A 17,868-nucleotide genomic window follows, 5' to 3' on the forward strand; every position below is an offset into this window, starting at 1 on the left:
TGTAGTGGAAATTTAATGCCATGGCGGTTTTCGAGGAGGCGACGCCAAAACGCTATCAAATCTTGCAGAGAAGTTGAGAAGGCAAGGCATCATGATGAAGGATACTGCGGCGGTTCTGCTCTGCCACGACATGACCCGACGAGGAAAAAGCAGAGTGGTTTTGGAATTATCATTACCAAAACCAGGGGGGCATGTGTTATCACCAGAATTTGACCGGATCAGAGGTGGGCCGTGATTAAGATGGGCTTGAAGAATATGCACGGAAGATATACATGAATCGGCCTTGTACACGAAGTTTGGGCTAGTTTGCCCGTGTATCTGTAAATATAGTAGGATACGTGTCGGTTAGGTAGAATTTGGCTCGTACACGGTTGGGATTATTCCCACGTTAGAAAGTCTACGGACTATAAATATGTAGCTAGGGTTATTGAGAAAGACAACAATCACGTTCACAACAAACCAATCTAGGCGCATCGCCAACCCCTTGTTTCGAGGGTTTCTTCCGGGTAAGCATCATGCTGCCTAGATCGCATCTTGCGATCTAGGCAGTATACGTTTATTCGTTGTTCATGCGTTGCTCGTGCTGAAGCCTTGTTGATGGCGAGCAACGTAGTTATCGTAGATGTGTTAGGGTTAGCATTGTTTTACCATGATATATGCTTTGATCCATGCTATCCCTAGACATCTAGCCACCCTTGTACCGATCTGAGGTGCAAGGGTGGCACCCTGCTTAGTCATTGTTTAGTAGATCCGATCCGTTATGATTGCTCCTTGTTCTTCAAGGATTAGTTTAATATCTGCATAGTTAGGCCTTGCAAACGGGTTGAAGGATCCAGTAGCACGTAGGGTGTAGTTTGCTAGCCCTAGATAAGATGTTCCGGGAATCAACTCCATGTTGGTTTTTAGGCCTTATCTAGGGCTGGCTTATTATCATCTTGCGTGACTGCCAGGCTCAATCACGTGTAGGATGTTCCGATTATGTGGTGAAAACCCTAAATCGTCGTAGATCGTTTTAGCTTTATATTGATCAAGCAGGACCACCATGTGATCGTAGACCTCATACGAATCATGGGTGGATCGGCTCCTGGAGCCGATTCACAGGACAACCTGAGAGCCGATCGAGGCTCGTATTTAATGTTTACGTGTATGCCATGCAGGAAACTAAGCGAAGCAATCAACCACCTTCCTGATCAGGTATAGGTTAGGTGGCACGCCCTTGCACCAGCATCGGGACGTGCGTGCCGGAGCTTTGCGGGCCGTCGCACGAGGGACCAGGGCCAGCCGCAGTTCTGGGAGCCTCCCGGCTCTACGTGTTGCCCGTCGCTACTCGCCGGTGGGTTTCGGACGCCAACACCTTCTGGCATGGAGGGAGCCACGGGCGTGGACTGATCCTTCTTCAGAGCAGCTTCTTCCTTCTCACGGGCAGCGTCGGATTCAATCTTGTGGCGGGCAAGCGCAAGCAGAGCTTGCGCCAACTCCTTAGCAACTTGAGCATTGAATACTTTGAAACCTTTTCAGAATATATATTTTCCAACGAAAGAAGTTCATCCAAAGATGCGAGCAGTCGTGTGTGTTGTAAATTTCTCAAGAGATTTATGGTGCTCCTCCGATACATTAACACTAGTCTATTCTGGATTCACGTGGAATCATTTTGCCCGCCAAATTATTTCTACCTTACATGAAATATTTCTTAGAAAAAAGAACTTTATGTGGAACTGCGATGTCTCTGCCCACGAGCATACGATGGCTGCTAGGGTTGGAAAGCGAACATCCCGTAAATATATATACCAAAAGTTAACCATACGTTAATTGTAAATATAAATTGCAGTAAGCTGACTTTTAGAACATTTTATATGCAGTTTTACGCGGGCGAGTAGCTGGCTGCTAAAAGTTTGGAAATCGTAGAGAAAAAAAAGTCGTACACGTGGAGTGTTTCCACGGATGGTGTACACGTCAGCCAGACAGCGGGCGAGAGAGGAAGGCCACACGGCCCACGTCGGGCGATCCTCGGAGCGGGCCCAGTTACAGCGTCAGTGGCAGTGGGTAAGCACACCGGACGTGTGGGCTGCTACTGCCTCTGCCTTTTTAAGCCCGAACCGGCTGCATCTCCAGGCCCTCGAAACACCCGCGCTCCTTCTCGCTCGCGGCACCCCACTCACCACCCCGAGCGGCCGAGCCGTGCCCACATCGTGCACGTTTGACTCGGACGCGCGCGCGTTCCTGCAGGCATGGACGTACGGCGGAGGATGGCGCCGCCGCCGGCCGTGGGCGTGCCCCACCGCAAGCCAGCTGGCGCGCCGAGGGCGCTGCAGGCCGGCGACGCGCTGCCGCTGCCAATCCGGCACACGAACCTCATATTCTCGGCGCTCTTCGCCGTGTCGCTGGCCTACCTGATGCGCCGGTGGCGCGCCAAGATCCGCTCCTCCATCCCGTTCCACGTCGTCAGCCTCACCGAGATCCTCGCCACATTCGTCCTCGTCGCCTCGCTCATCTACCTCCTCAGCTTCTTCGGCATCGCCTTCGTCCAGTCCATCGTCTCCTCCACCGACGAAGACGAGGACTTCCTCGTCGCATCCTCCTCCTCCTCCACCACCGCCAAGCCCCCGGCCCCGGCGCCGCCCGCCCAGTGCGGCCTCCTCGGGAGCGCCGACGCGGTGTCCGACAAAATGCCGGAGGAGGACGAGGAGATCGTGGCCGGCGTCGTCGCCGGGAAGATACCGTCCTACGTGCTCGAGACCAAGCTCGGCGACTGCCGCCGCGCCGCGGGGCTCCGGCGCGAGGCCCTGCGCCGGATCACGGGCAGGCAGATCGAGGGGCTCCCGCTCGACGGCTTCGACTACGCGTCCATCCTCGGGCAGTGCTGCGAGCTGCCCGTGGGGTACGTCCAGCTCCCCGTGGGCATCGCCGGGCCGCTGCTGCTCGACGGCCAGCGCTTCTACGTGCCCATGGCCACCACCGAGGGCTGCCTCGTCGCCAGCACCAACCGCGGCTGCAAGGCCATCGCCGAGTCCGGCGGCGCCTCCAGCGTCGTGCTCCGGGACGCCATGACGCGCGCGCCCGTCGCCCGCTTCCCCACCGCGCGCCAAGCTGCACACCTCAAGGCCTTCTTGGAGGACCCTGCAAACTTCGACACGCTCTCCGTCGTCTTCAATAGGTACAACACTATTAACTGCATACTTACTGATAACCACCAACAGAAGTCAAGTTATCCATAAACCATAATTTTGATTGATAGTTACACACCACTGTGTTAGCACTGGATTTGTGCGCACCGTGTGTTGGACGATACGCATCTCACGCTGAAATCACCTGTCTCTGTTTTCGAATTTCGACAAACATTTTTCTCATTGAATCCACTGTTCAAATACTGAATTTCTTCTTTCGGATGATGCCAGTACGACTATGAGTATTACTATCCCTTCATTCATTGTGTTAGCATTTAGTACCGCAAACCTTGTGTCCGGCGATACGCCACCTGTCTCTGTCTTTGACAAACTTTTTTTCTCATTGACTCTACTGTTAAGGTTTTGAAGTTCTTGTTTGGGATGATGCAGTACGACTATGAATATTACTAGTACTTTTATTACTAGCTGTACGGCTATGAATATTACTAATTTTATTATTACTAGCTGGAACACGACACGAGACGATATATTATATTCATTCCTTCGAAAAGATGAAACTTGATCTTCAACAGGTTAAATTCACACATGATTTTGCTTACGTACCACAACGACAAACTTACTAGGCTGCACCAAATGGCATTTTATTAACAAACTCAACACGCTTCTCAGAGCAGCGGTGGCTGAAATCACCTCGCTGGTTGTCTCAATCAAAAAATAATTTCTCTAATATTATTAACGTTTTAACGTTTGGCTGTAAGAGTGACGCTAGTATGACTTGACCAGTATGTGTACAGGGTACTACGATATACTTATTAATTGTTGGAAAATATGAATGTGAGCAGGTCGAGCAGATTTGGGAGGCTGCAGACTGTGCAGTGCGCGATGGCAGGGAGGAACATTTACATGAGATTCAGCTGCAGCACAGGGGATGCCATGGGGATGAACATGATCTCCAAGGGCGTGCAGAACGTGCTGGACTACCTCCAGGATGACTTCCCTGACATGGATGTCATTAGCATATCAGGTTCGCTTTGTCTTGCCACCTTCCACATAAGCGGAACTACTGGAGTTAGTCACCTAGTAATCTTCTGATAATTAGAATGGAACTGCTATTAATTTCCGAGACAACTATGGCTTGCTGAACAATATTCAAAGAATAAGCAGAGTGGTGTTTTCATCATTCAAAACCTTAGGTCTTGTTTTCAAAAGGGATAATTAACAATAATACGTTGACAAATTCAGTTATCGGGGTAACCAATGACCAACATATGCTGAACATTGACATATTCAGTCAAATATCAGATGGTCATGCAACCAACTTGGCAGGCCATAAGATGTTGAATTTGGTACTTGCCACTATTCATTACGAGATATATAGAAAGGGCTTTGAAAGCGGTCTTTTTGTTAAATAAGGTAGTATTATATCTTTAATGCAAGATTTCTAATAGGAGTGAACAACGATATTGACTTCAATTAGTACAAACTTTGAGTAGCTGGGACCTCTACATCATTCAAGATTTCTGATATGCATGATGTATCATTTCGTTTTCTTTCGCTTTGTTTTTTTTTTTCTGTATGTAAACTGGCATCATTTGACGTTCGGAAATGCCTCACATACGAACTTCTTTGTCCGATCGATGTACGGCTAAGACGTGGCTAAACCTGATTCCTTAATTCATCTTCTGCCAAGACAAGGAAAGGTATCCACGCAGATGTGATGCATGCGTGGCCGCGCGTCGTACGGAAATCGTAAGAAAAAGGTCGTACGTATAGCATAACTCACTTTGACGTTTCCTTCTAATACAAAATGATGCGCACGTAGGTGTGTATTTGAGAAAAAAGAACAAGGTTCAGGACAAAGTGTGTAGTCTGTCAGAATAATTGAAAGAATGAATATTAGAAGCAGGCCGACCACTAGACCTTTTGTTTTCTTACACAGATTAACAGCCTGAGTCATCACACATACTGTATTTGGCCATATTTATACACAGATATATATAAATAAACAGATCACCATGTCTCCATTTTTTTCCAAACTAATTAGTATTCTTCGGCAACGAAACCAGGTAACTTTTGTTCAGACAAGAAGTCAGCCGCTGTGAACTGGATCGAGGGGCGTGGTAAATCTGTGGTTTGTGAGGCAGTGATCAAGGAGGAGATTGTGAGAAAGGTTCTGAAGACCAATGTGCAGTCACTGGTAGAACTAAATGTGATCAAGAATCTCGCGGGCTCAGCTGTTGCTGGAGCTCTTGGGGGTTTCAATGCCCACGCAAGCAATATTGTATCAGCCATCTTCATAGCCACCGGCCAGGATCCTGCACAAAATGTGGAAAGTTCTCAGTGCATCACAATGTTGGAAGCTATAAATGACGGCAGAGATCTTCACATATCAGTCACTATGCCATCTATTGAGGTATGCAGCTGTACAGTTTTTATATATCCAGTTGTCAGTATATCCAGGTTTTGTGCCGATGATGTGATCGTCACCTACGATTCTTTTGGTCCCACCATACTTTTGATTTGCAAGAAATTCTCTGCACGTAACTTATGGTCCCTAATGGGTTAATTGATACTTAATATGTTGCTTGTTCAAACTAGTGACCATCCCCATCTAGCACCTTCCAAGCTTTATAAGTTTTATTTTTGAGGAAGCTGGAGGCAACTCTGGTTTTTCATTCATTTATTTTTGAACTACTTCCTTTTCATTGAGAATACAGAAATCCTCTACAACTAATAGGGGAAAAGAATTTGTTAAGGTTTTAAAATATGTGCTTCTAAGCTGCCTTGTCCAGTTTCTCAAATGTTTATGAAGGCTGGAATTCAACAACAATGTCACTTAAAGAAAGATGCCCCTTTCTCTTAAGGCTGCAGCTACCAGGATTGGATGAGCTTTTAAAACTAAAGGCCTAAACAGAATCTCCCAGCACTCAAGCTACACATATTGTGATTTATATACTTTAACTGTTATATATAATCATAATAATGCTTTTGCTATAAACTGTCAACTATATATCGCCAGCAGATTTGTATCATAGGATTCTTACCGAGAGAAAGGGTATATTTTTCGATGCCCCGTTTCCCTACTCATTAGCCACTTGTTAAGCAGGCCTTGTCGATCATCTAGCCGTGTATATATTGTGTGGTTGGTAGGATGAGAGAGACACATTTTCCTATATATTCGATGTTTGTTTGTTTGTTTCCTACTGGAACACATTGAGATCAGCGATGGGCATGTAGTGATATTTTAGTGAAAATTGCAGGTGGGCACAGTTGGCGGTGGGACTCAGCTGGCGTCGCAGTCCGCATGCCTGGACCTGCTGGGCGTGAAAGGCGCCAACAGAGAATCCCCGGGAACGAACGCGCGGATCCTGGCCACCGTGGTGGCAGGCGGGGTTCTCGCCGGGGAGCTGTCCCTCCTGTCGGCCCTTGCCGCCGGCCAGCTCGTCAAGAGCCACATGAAGTACAACAGGTCCAGCAGAGACATGTCCAAGGCTGCATCGCTGAGCTTAACTCCCTGAATTTATCAGGGGAATTAATGGAGAAACGAAACATACAGGGTAAAAATACCCTGCAAGTGTAAATGGAGAAGAAGGTTGTGTCGTGTGGTGTGTTTCAGTGTTTTCTCGCGGGCTGATCAAAGCACTCTTCAGCAAGCGTCAATTCGTCAATCGTCGTCAAGCAGCAGTGTCGCGAAATCCCCATGGCTGAAGCATTTTACACGAGTTTGGTCTGTTTATCACTTCTGGCCCGTTTCCTTGGCCGCTAAATTTGCGTCGTTCTCCTCCTGCTGCAGCTGCCATCGCCGTCAGACGCCACGGGCACAGGAGAAGCTAACATCTTTGGTCTGTTTCGCTCTTTGTTTGTTCATAAGCTTTGTGCAGAAAGTGTAGAGATCCTCTTGAAACTTGCAACTGTACTTAACTAGAGATTTCTCTCCTTGCTTCAGGAAGCTAGCCTTGTAACTGTATATCACCTTTGTTTGATCATATTTCTTCCTTCGTTGTTAATCGAACCCTGTCGAAGTTGGTGGTGTGATCTTAAACAAAAGATGTGGTGGGTCTCCGAGCTCTCCAGAGCGCCCTGGCAGGTTCACCCGCCGTGTCATATCAGCACACAGCAAAGAGCATCTGACCTTTTGTAGATCTGCCTAATATTCCAGATCAATGCGTGTGTCAGCAGATGTTCAAGTGTCGCCTTCGCGTGTCTGTCCCCTGGAAGGTCTGTTGGATGAACCTGGTAGTAACTTGATCTTGTGCTACAGATCTGTGATTTGTCTTGGCACCTGTGAGTAGTAATCTGATGGGTGCAGCGCGTCATTGACATCACCTAGCTGCTAGTTGTGGCATTCTAAAATCACAGAGCTTTTCCCTTTCCCGGTGCTTCGACTTCGATGGTTAGTAGAGGTGGTGGTTGAACTTATCTTAGTATAAGATGATATACAGTATTTTCTTGAAGCAGTAAGATGATGTTATTGGTTTAGTGGCAGACGACGTACTCTCGGCAACATGAACAGAAGTGTGAATCGTCTGGTGCTGAGTGCTGACTCTGTCGATCCTCGATCCACGATGAAGGAGCGTCGATGGGCATGTGGCTGCACGTTCTGCAGACCACATCCAGCATGGCACATGGACCTGAGATTGCACTTTGTTTTCTTACAGGGAAGGGATCCATCATCCATGTATAGCGTGTGTGCATGGCACCGGCCAAAGATCCTCCTGTTTTGAGACGATGCCCAACTGTAGCTGGCACCATTGCGCTGGAAGTGCAGGAAGCGTGGGTTGGTGCACGTGAAGCATGCCTACACCGCTGCACGTACGAAATGCAAGGATGCATAACTGGCAGCAAGATTTCTTTGGCTATTTTTCCTTAAATTTGATGAGCAGGGGTGAAACAAAACTCAAGGCTTGAGGCTCGGCTCGAGCTCAACTTGGATGGAAGGTCGGACAAGCAAAAAATGAACCTTTTGACCAAAGCTCGACGCTTGACAAACCCGCTCGATAAAACTCGCAAGCTAGACTTAGAACAACTCCAGCAGATACCCGATAAGAACCTAAAACCAGAAAATTCCGAAGGCTATCTAGTTTTGGGCCAAAAGCAGTGTCCCGAGCAGATCTTTGATGATAGGTTGGCCCGAAAATGTTTTCCGGGTACACAATCCCGGCCCATCCGATCTCTATATACCGGGTCAGAGGCAGAATTGGGGACAAACCCTCCATTTCCCCCACATTGTGTTGCCTCCTTCGCTACCCAAATTCGTCGCCATTCCCCTCCTCTGTTGGGCAATTCCTGCCCATCCCCATCAGATCTGCAAATTGTGGCCAGTGAACTCCTCCATCGCATGACGTGGGGGAGTGGTGGCATCTCCGCGGGGGCTCTAGATCTTTGGGACGGGAAAGCGGACGCATCCCCCTCACGTTGAGGACCGCACGTTGCAAGCCCGTCTCCGCCGCACGGTGGAGTTCGTGCAGGCATCGCAGATGCGTCATGACGTGTACATTGCGATTGCCTGCGTCCGCACTAGTGTGGAGGGCCTGGAGGCGGAGAGCTCTCGGGCGACAGTTAGTCGTTAACCAACAACACCGGGCCGAGAGTACATGGAGGATGCGGAGGATATTTCCAACGACGACTCTAACGAGGGGGAGGCAGTGCCTTCGCCGGCACCCGCGCTAATGCCCAAGCAACAAGTGCTCACTAGGCGCACACTTGCTCATTGCGAAGGGCCGCGCTAGGAGTAGTTCTACAAATAGGTCTTGGCGTACAACGCCAACCCGGTAGTTGCTGACATCTCGCCCCAGGCATAGATAAGCGCCCGATGACGAGATTCGGAAGAGCGGCTATTGTGGTTATGCTAAATGAGTATACCAACGATGTAGTCTAATACCGGCAAGCCATTGGCCTACAAATGGTGGTTGGGCCCATGGCCTAACCAGGCGGCTCAGTTGCTGATTGAACAATGTGAAGAGTCTAGCCCAGGAGAAGCTTGTCGGATCCGGATCCATGACGTACACGGCAAAAAGTAGTCCACGTTATAATAGTTTTGTAGTGTTCGGGTAGGACTCCTCCATGTAAACTCTAAATCCTGACACCTTTATAAGTCGGATCCTATGAGCCTTTTAGGGCATATTTAATTATCTCATTGTAGTCGCATACTTTTTGATTTTATAGTGAATTATAGCAGCACGTAAGATCTTACCGTTGTTGCAAGATCTAAAGCTGGGTAACTCATATCTCACCATCCTAATAGCTCCTCCCTTTTGTCTACCTCTCTCCGCATGTTGTAAGGTACCCTATATGGGGTGCTCGTCGATCGCACAAAAACAATGCCACCTATTGGTCGCAAGGTGATGCTACGACTAACACATCTGCTGTAGATCTAGGTTAGCTAATCTAGGTGGAGATTGTAGTTAATTAGTTCTAGTCGTATGTAAATTATGTCGGTAATGGAACCATGTTGTCAAAAGAATATGGCAAAGAAACTCATGGAAACTCTTTTAAAACATATATATATATTTGGTACGATAATCTTGTATTTGTTCTGCGGTAACACTACTTGAATTGGATATATGTTATCTAGCTCTCCCGATCCGAGTTATCTGGGTTCGAACTATCGAGTATGTGATCATCTTTTCAGTTTTGGAAACAATAAAAGAAAATGATGAAACTTTAAAATTTTAAAATCCTTTACGATGTAGTTAAGTTACATAATCTAGTTGTTAGGAAAAATAATAAATATGAATTTTGACATATTTTGCAAAAATATGCTATGTTTTGGTAAAATGACTTTTGATTTTGCATTCGATGTCGAATGGAAAAGGTTTTTATATGAAAAAGCATCTACATAAAAATTACATCACATTTGACGACCCTGGTTTGCTACCGATTTTTTTACAAAGCTTTTGCACGTTTTAGATTTCGACGGAAAAAAAAGCGAATGAGGCAAAACTTACCCGTGGCACATCGATAGTAGTGGCGCGCCATGGGTAGTTTCAAAATGGCCAGCTACCCATGTGTCTCCGTCCTCACCTTATCTCTCTCACTCTGTCTCTTATCCCTCTTCCTCATACTTCTCATCCCTCTTCCTCCCACTGGAGCTCGCCAAGCTCCGCGTCTCTACCTCCTCCGCGCCACCCCCTGTTGTTCCTCCACACCAACGCATCATTCGCACCGACACCTCCTCCGTGCATCCTTCCTCCATCGCTCGAGCCCATGCTCCTTCCTCCACCACCGGCACCCCTGCTCCTTCCTCCATCGTTGGCTGCCCTGCTCCTTCCTCCTTGAGGGCACCGCTCTAGTCTGCTAATCTGCTTGTCATGGAGCAGCGCTACCCCTCGTCTAGCTTGTCATGGAGTAGTGACGCCTCCTCATCTGATCGTCCGACGATGATGAGGACCCTATAGCAAAAACATCTTGTGGTCGGGGGTCTAATCGCAGAACTACCATAAGATCTAGATGTAGGGTTTCCCATGCCTCCCCAAGCTGATCGAGACAACGGGTTTTTAATATTTTCCTATGTTAGTTGTAGCGCATACATATGGTGCACCACTGGTATGTGTACATACTCGTGGCGCACAAACATGAGGCGCCATGGGTAAGCTACTACCAATGACGTGATAGCAGTGGCGCACAACCCTGCGCCACGGGTAGCACAAATAGGTGCAACACGGGTAAGCCTTTTCCTACTAGTGTTGGTTCCAGAAGCACTGTTTTATATATCGGTACTACAATGGAGGCTATTAAGTTGAACATCCACCTAGAACTCTATGCTACACTGGTACGTCTCAAACGTATCTATAATTTCTTATGTTCTATGCTACTTTTATAATGATACTCACATGTTTTTATACACATTATATGTCATTATTATGCATTTCCGGCACTAACCTATTGACGAGATGCCGAAGAGCCAGTTGCTGTTTTCTGCTGTTTTTGGTTTCAGAAATCCTAGTAAAGAAATATTCTCGGAATTGGACGAAATCAACGCCCAGGGGCTTATTTTTCCACGAAGCTTCCAGAAGACCGAGGGAGATACGAAGTGTGGCCACGAGGCGACGCCACACTAGGGCGGCGCGGCCAGGCTTGAGCCCGCGCGGCCCTAGTGTGTGGGTCCCTCGTGACGCCCCCTGACCTGCCCTTCCGCCTACTTAAAGCTTTCGTCGCGAAACCCCCAGTACCGAGAGCCACGATACGGAAAACCTTCCAGAGACGCCGCCGCAGCCAATCCCATCTCGGGGGATTCAGGAGATCGCCTCCGGCACCCTGCCGGAGAGGGGAATCATCTCCCGGAGGGCTCTTCATCGCCATGATCGCCTCCAGATCGATGTGTGAGTAGTTCACCCCTGGACTATGGGTCCATAGCAGTAGCTAGATGGTTGTCTTCTCCTCATTGTGCTATCATGTTAGATCTTGTGAGCTGCCTATCATGATCAAGATCATCTATTTGTAATGCTACATGTTGTGTTTGTTGGGATCCAATGAATATTGAATACTATGTCAAGTTGATTATCAATCTATCATATATGTTGTTTATGTTCTTGCATGCTCTCCGTTGCTAGTAGAGGCTCTGGCCAAGTTGATACTTGTAACTCCAAGAGGGAGTATTTATGCTCGATAGTGGGTTCATGCCTCCATTGAATCTGGGACAGTGACAGAAAGTTCTAAGGTTGTGGATGTGCTGTTGCTACTAGGGATAAAACATCGATGCTTTGTCTAAGGATATTTGTGTTGATTACATTACGCACCATACTTAATGCAATTGTCTGTTGTTTACAACTTAATACCGGAAGGGGTTCGGATGATAACCTGAAAGTGGACTATTTAGGCATTGATGCATGCTGGATAGCGGTCTATGTACTTTGTCGTAATGCCCTGATTAAATCTCATAGTACTCATCATGATATATGTATGTGCATTGTTATACCTTCTTTATTTGTCAATTGCCCAACTGTAATTTGTTCACCCAACATGCTATTTATCTTATGGGAGAGACACCGCTAGTGAACTGTGGACCCCGGTCCATTCTTTACATCTGAAATACAATCTACTGCAATTATTCTTTACTTTTCTTCGCAAACAAACATCATCTTCCACACTATACAATTAATCCTTTGTTACAGCAAGCCGGTGAGATTGACAACCTCACTGTTATGTTGGGGCAAAGTACTTTGATTGTGTTGTGCAGGTTCCACGTTGGCACCGGAATCCCTGGTGTTGCGCCGCACTACATTTCGCCGCCATCAACCTTCAACGTGCTTCTTGGCTCCTACTGGTTCGATAAACCTTGGTTTCTTTCTGAGGGAAACTTGCTACTGTACGCATCACACCTTCCTCTTGGGGTTCCCAACGGACGTGTGTTAACTGCACGCATCATACACTAGTTTGTCACTTGAACCATGGACTAGGCCTTGAACTATAAGTTCTTTGCGAATCTAGTTTCACACAAAGCCTTGGCCCTTGACCGATAATAGGTTGTCGCATGGGCTTTCCCCGTAGGGGGGGGGGGGGCTTATGCGTCATACTACATGGCCTTTCATGAGTTTATTAGAGAGAATTCAACTCTCAAAGACTATGGCATTTGACATTCAGACTCAGACAGGTTTATTCTTCAAAAAGATGTATTGCGGGACAACTCTCTACATTAGTGAGCCACTCGGAACAAATAAAAACTAGCATGTCATCTAGATTAGAAGAGTATTGCATATTCATGGAGTGGTATTATACAAGTAAGGATACTCTCCTCCTGGTTGACCAACAATTTGTCTCCCAATTATAATTCACGGGCTCACATAGAGTGGGTTACCACTTTAGACAACTTTTATATTGTGGGTCTCATACCATTCTCATTCGTGTTGGAGATATGCCCGATAGGCAATAATAAATTAGTTATTGTTATGTCTTAGTGTTCATGATAAATGTTTACACCCCATGCTATAATTGTATTAACCGGAAACATTAATACATGTGTGTTGTGTAAACAACCAGAGTCCCTAGTAAGCCTCTCGTAAAACTAGCTTGTTGATTAATAGATGATCATGGTTTCCTGATCATGAACATTGGATGTTGTTAATAACAAGGTTATGTCATTGGGTGAATGATATAATGGACACACACCCAAATAAGCTTAGCATAAGATCAAGTCATTAAGTTCATCTTGCTATAAGCTTTCGATACATAGTTACCTAGTCCTTCGACCATGAGATCATGTAAATCACTTACACCGGAAGGATACTTTGATTACATCAAACGCCACTGCGTAAATTGGTCGTTATAAAGATGGGATTAAGTATTCGGAAAGTATGAGTTGAGGCATATGGATCAAGAGTGGGATTTGTCCACCCCGATGATGGATAGATATACTCTGGGCCCTCTCAGTGGAATGTCGTCTAATTAGCTTGCAAGCATGTGACAAGGTCACAAGAGATGACATACCATGGTACGGGTAAAGAGTACTTGTCGGTAACGAGGTTGAACTAGGTATGGAGATACCGATGTTCAAACCTCGGACAAGTAAAGTATCACACGACAAAGGGAATTGGTATCGTATGTTAATGGTTCAATCAATCACTAAGTTATCGCTGAATGTGTGGGAGCCATTATGGATATCCAGGTCCCACTATTGGTTATTGATCGGAGAGGAGTCTCGATCATGTCCGCATAGTTCACGAACCGTAGGGTGACGCGCTTAAGGTTCGATGTTGTATAGTAGATATGGAATATGAGACGGTGACCGAATGTTGTTCGGAATCTCGGATGGGATCCAAGACATCACGAGAAGGTCCGGAATGGTCCGGAGAATAAGATTCATATAAGGAAAGTTGATTTCTAGGTTTCGGAAAAGTTCGGGATTTTTCTGGTGGAAGACCGGGAAGGTTCTAGAAGGTTCCGGGGGGTCCACCATGGGGCCCACGATCTAGGGGGGCCAACATGTGCCGAGGGGTGCATCCTAGCCCTAATGGGCCAGGGGCACATGCCCCTCAAGGCTCAAGTCAGCCAGCCAACTAGGGTGCCCCAAAACTCTAGGGGGATCAACTTGGGGGGAGGAAAACTTTCCCCCCCTTTTGGCCACCGGCCACAACCCTAGATGGGTAAGTGGGGCCATCCCAAACCGACCTCCCCCCTATATAAAGAGGGGAGGGGGCAGGCGGCGCATGATACGTCTCAAACGTATCTATAATTTCTTATGTTCCATGCTAGTTTTATGACAATACCTACATGTTTTGTTCACACTTTATGTCATTATTATGCATTTTCCGGAACTAACCTATTGACAAGATGCCGAAGTGCCAGTTCCTGTTTTCTGCTGTTTTTGGTTTCAGAAATCCTAGTAAGGAAATATTCTCGGAATTGGACGAAATCAACGCCCAGTATCTTATTTTTCCACGAAGCTTCCAGAACACCGGAGAGAGACCAGAGGGGAGCCAGGGGGCCCCACACGCCAGGGCGGCGCGGCCAAGGGGTGGGGCGCGCCCCCCTATTGTGTGGCCCCACCAGGGCCCCTCCGAGGCTGCCCTTCCGCCTACTTAAGGACTTCGTCGCGAAAACCCTAAAGGAATAAGCCACGAGACGAGAAAAGTTCCAGAGCCGCCGCCATCGCGAAGCCAAGATTCGGGGGACAGAAGTCTCTGTTCCGGCACGCCGCCGGGACGGGGAAGTGCCCCCGGAAGGCATCTCCATCGACACCACCGCCATCTTCACCGTCATCGCTGTCTCCATGATGAGGAGGGAGTAGTTCTCCCCGGGGGCTGAGGGCTCTACCGTAGCTATGTGGTTCATCTCTCTCTCCCATGTGATCTTTATGTGATCATGAGCTTTGTGATCTAGTTGAATATCATCTATGTGCTACTCTAGTGATGTTATTAAAGTAGTCTATTTCTCCTTCATGATGTAATGTGGACAGTGTGTGCATCATGTAGTACTTGGCGTAGGTTATGATTGTGATCTCTTGTAGATTATGAAGTTAACTATTACTATGATAGTATTGATGTGATCTATTCCCCCTTTCATAGCTGATGTTGACAGGTGCATGCTATGTTAGTACTCGGTATAATTGCGTTGGTCTATCATGCACTCTAAGGTTATTTAAATATGAACATCGAATGTTGTGGAGCTTGTTAACTCCGGCATTGAGGTGCTCTTGTAGCCCTACACAATGAATGGTGTTTGTCATCCAACAAGAGAGTGTAGAGAAAGTAGTATTTGTTTATTCAGTTATGTGATCAATGTTGAGACTGTCCACTAGTGAAAGTATGATCCCTAGGCCTTGTTTCCAAGCACTGAAACTCCGTTTATTTATTGTTCTGTTGCATGTTTACTCGCTGCCATCTTTATTTCAGATTGCTATTACCACTCATATTCATCCATATTACTTGTATTTCACTATCTCTTCGCCGAACTAGTGCACCTATACATCTGACAAGTGTATTAGGTGTGTTGGGGATACAAGAGACTTCTTGTATCGTAATTGCAGGGTTACTTGAGAGGGATATCTTTGACCTCTTCCTCCCTGAGTTCGATAAACCTTGGGTGATTCACTTAAGGGAAACTTGCTGCTGTTTTACAAACCTCTGCTCTTGGAGGCCCAACACTATCTACAGGAATAGAAGCGTGCGTAGACATCAGCGCAGCACACCTTTCACCCCAAAGTCTGCCGCCCCTCTTTCCTCCACCGCAAGCCTGCTCCGGCTTGGCGAAGCCCTGCAGCTTTTCTCCTCCTCCACCACCACCACGCCGTCGTGCTGCTGGGATTCCGAGGGGATCTACCACACCTCTGCTGCCCGCTAGAACGGGGAGAGAAAGGTCTTCATCGACATCGTACGCACGACCGAGTACGGAAGTGTTGCCGGATTGCAGCACGGGACGATCGACTACATCAACAACGAGATCTGATCTCGTAAGGCTTTGGATTTTCAAGGGTTAGTCTCTCATACATCTCGCTGCTTAGATATTCACATATTAGATCTTGCTACTTCCTAGATTGGATCTTGGTTTTTGTTCATGTTCACGGTAGAAATTTTTTGTTTTCCATGCAACGAACCCATCAGTGCTATCAGAGCCGTGTCTATGCATAGATCTGTTGCACGAGTAGAACACAATGGATTTGTGGGCGTTGATGCTTTTGCTATTTTTAGTTATGTGTACTTGATACGCGTAAAGCACACGCCCGTTGAGAACCCCAAGTGGAAGGTGTGATGCGTGTAGCAGCAAGTTTCCCTCAGTAAGAAACCAAGGTTTATCGAACCAGTAGGAGTCAAGGATCACGTGAAGGTCGTTGGTGACGGAGTGTAGTGCGGCGCAACACCAGGGATTCCGGCGCCAACGTGGAACATGCACAACACAATCAAAGTACTTTGCTCCAACGTAACAGTGAGGTTGTCAATCTCACCGGCTTGCTGTAAACAAAGGATTAACCGTATAGTGTGGAAGATGATGTTTGTTTGCAAAGAACAGTAAAGAACAATTGCAGTAGATTGTATTTCAGATGTAAAGAATGGACCGGGGTCCACAGTTCACTAGTGGTGTCTCTCCCATAAGATAAATAGCATGTTGGGTGAACAAATTACAGTTGGGTAATTGACAAATAAAGAAGGCATAACAATGCACATACATATATCATGATGAGTACTATGAGATTTAATCAGGGCATTATGACAAAGTACATAGACCGCTATCCAGCATGCATCTATGCCTAAAAAGTCCACTTTCAGGTTATCATCCGAACCCCTTCCGGTATTAAGTTGTAAACAACAGACAATTGCATTAAGTATGGTGCGTAATGTAATCAACACAAATATCCTTAGACAAAGCATCGATGTTTTATCCCTAGTGGCAACAGCACATCCACAACCTTAGAACTTTCTGTCACTGTCCCAGATTCAATGGAGGCATGAACCCACTATCGAGCATAAATACTCCCTCTTGGAGTTACAAGTATCAACTTGGCCAGAACCTCTACTAGCAACGGAGAGCATGCAAGAACATAAACAACATATATGATAGATTGATAATCAACTTGACATAGTATTCAATATTCATCGGATCCCAACAAACACAACATGTAGCATTACAAATAGATGATCTTGATCATGATAGGCAGCTCACAAGATCTAACATGATAGCATAATGAGGATAAGACAACCATCTAGCTATTGCTATGGACCCATAGTCCATGGGTGAACTACTCACACATCGATCCGGAGGCGATCATGGCGATGAAGAGACCTCCGGGAGATGATTCCCCTCTCCGGCAGGGTGCCGGAGGCGATCTCCTGAATCCCCCGAGATGGGATTGGCGGCGGCGGCGTCTGTAACATCCCAAAAATTCAAAACAAAACAAATTAATTTCCCTAGTTCCAAATTTTTGAACCAACAAAAACTTTTATAAATTAAGTATGATCCATAGTGACCTTGCTTAATTCTTGTGCTATTGCCATGATTGCTTGTTATAGTAGTTTGAAATAATCTTAAACCCTAAACCTCACCCCTCTTTTCACCATCCTAGTTAAAATAAAATAAAAGGAAATTAAATAAGAAAAAGGCATATGTGCCTATGGCTATTTTTACAAAACTTCACCCTAAGCTCTTCTACTTTGCTTAGAAGTTTGGAAAACCTTCATACACCTTACCTAGTACTTATCAAACCAAATCCAAGTGGTTTCCAAAGAAAATAAAAAGAAACTAAAAATGCCATAGATGCATATGAGAGCAAAATAGCAAATATGTGAATTTAAGAACCTTGACCCTCATACAT

At 46.4% G+C, this 17,868-nt stretch overlaps 1 protein-coding gene across 1 annotated transcript; it reads left to right on the forward strand.

Annotated features, from left to right (window-relative positions):
• Nucleotides 1-2,117: 2,117 nt before the first annotated feature.
• Nucleotides 2,118-7,132, forward strand: LOC127316790 (3-hydroxy-3-methylglutaryl-coenzyme A reductase 3). The gene is made up of 4 exons (XM_051347256.2): nucleotides 2,118-3,154; nucleotides 3,968-4,149; nucleotides 5,192-5,538; nucleotides 6,386-7,132. The coding sequence occupies exons 1-4, from the start codon at nucleotides 2,229-2,231 to the stop codon at nucleotides 6,641-6,643; spliced, it is 1,713 nt and encodes a 570-aa protein (XP_051203216.1). The 5' UTR covers nucleotides 2,118-2,228; the 3' UTR covers nucleotides 6,644-7,132.
• The last annotated feature ends 10,736 nt before the right edge of the window (nucleotides 7,133-17,868 follow it).

This window comes from Lolium perenne, chromosome 7 (genome assembly GCF_019359855.2).
Source record: "Lolium perenne isolate Kyuss_39 chromosome 7, Kyuss_2.0, whole genome shotgun sequence".
Taxonomy (NCBI): Eukaryota; Viridiplantae; Streptophyta; class Magnoliopsida; order Poales; family Poaceae; genus Lolium; species Lolium perenne.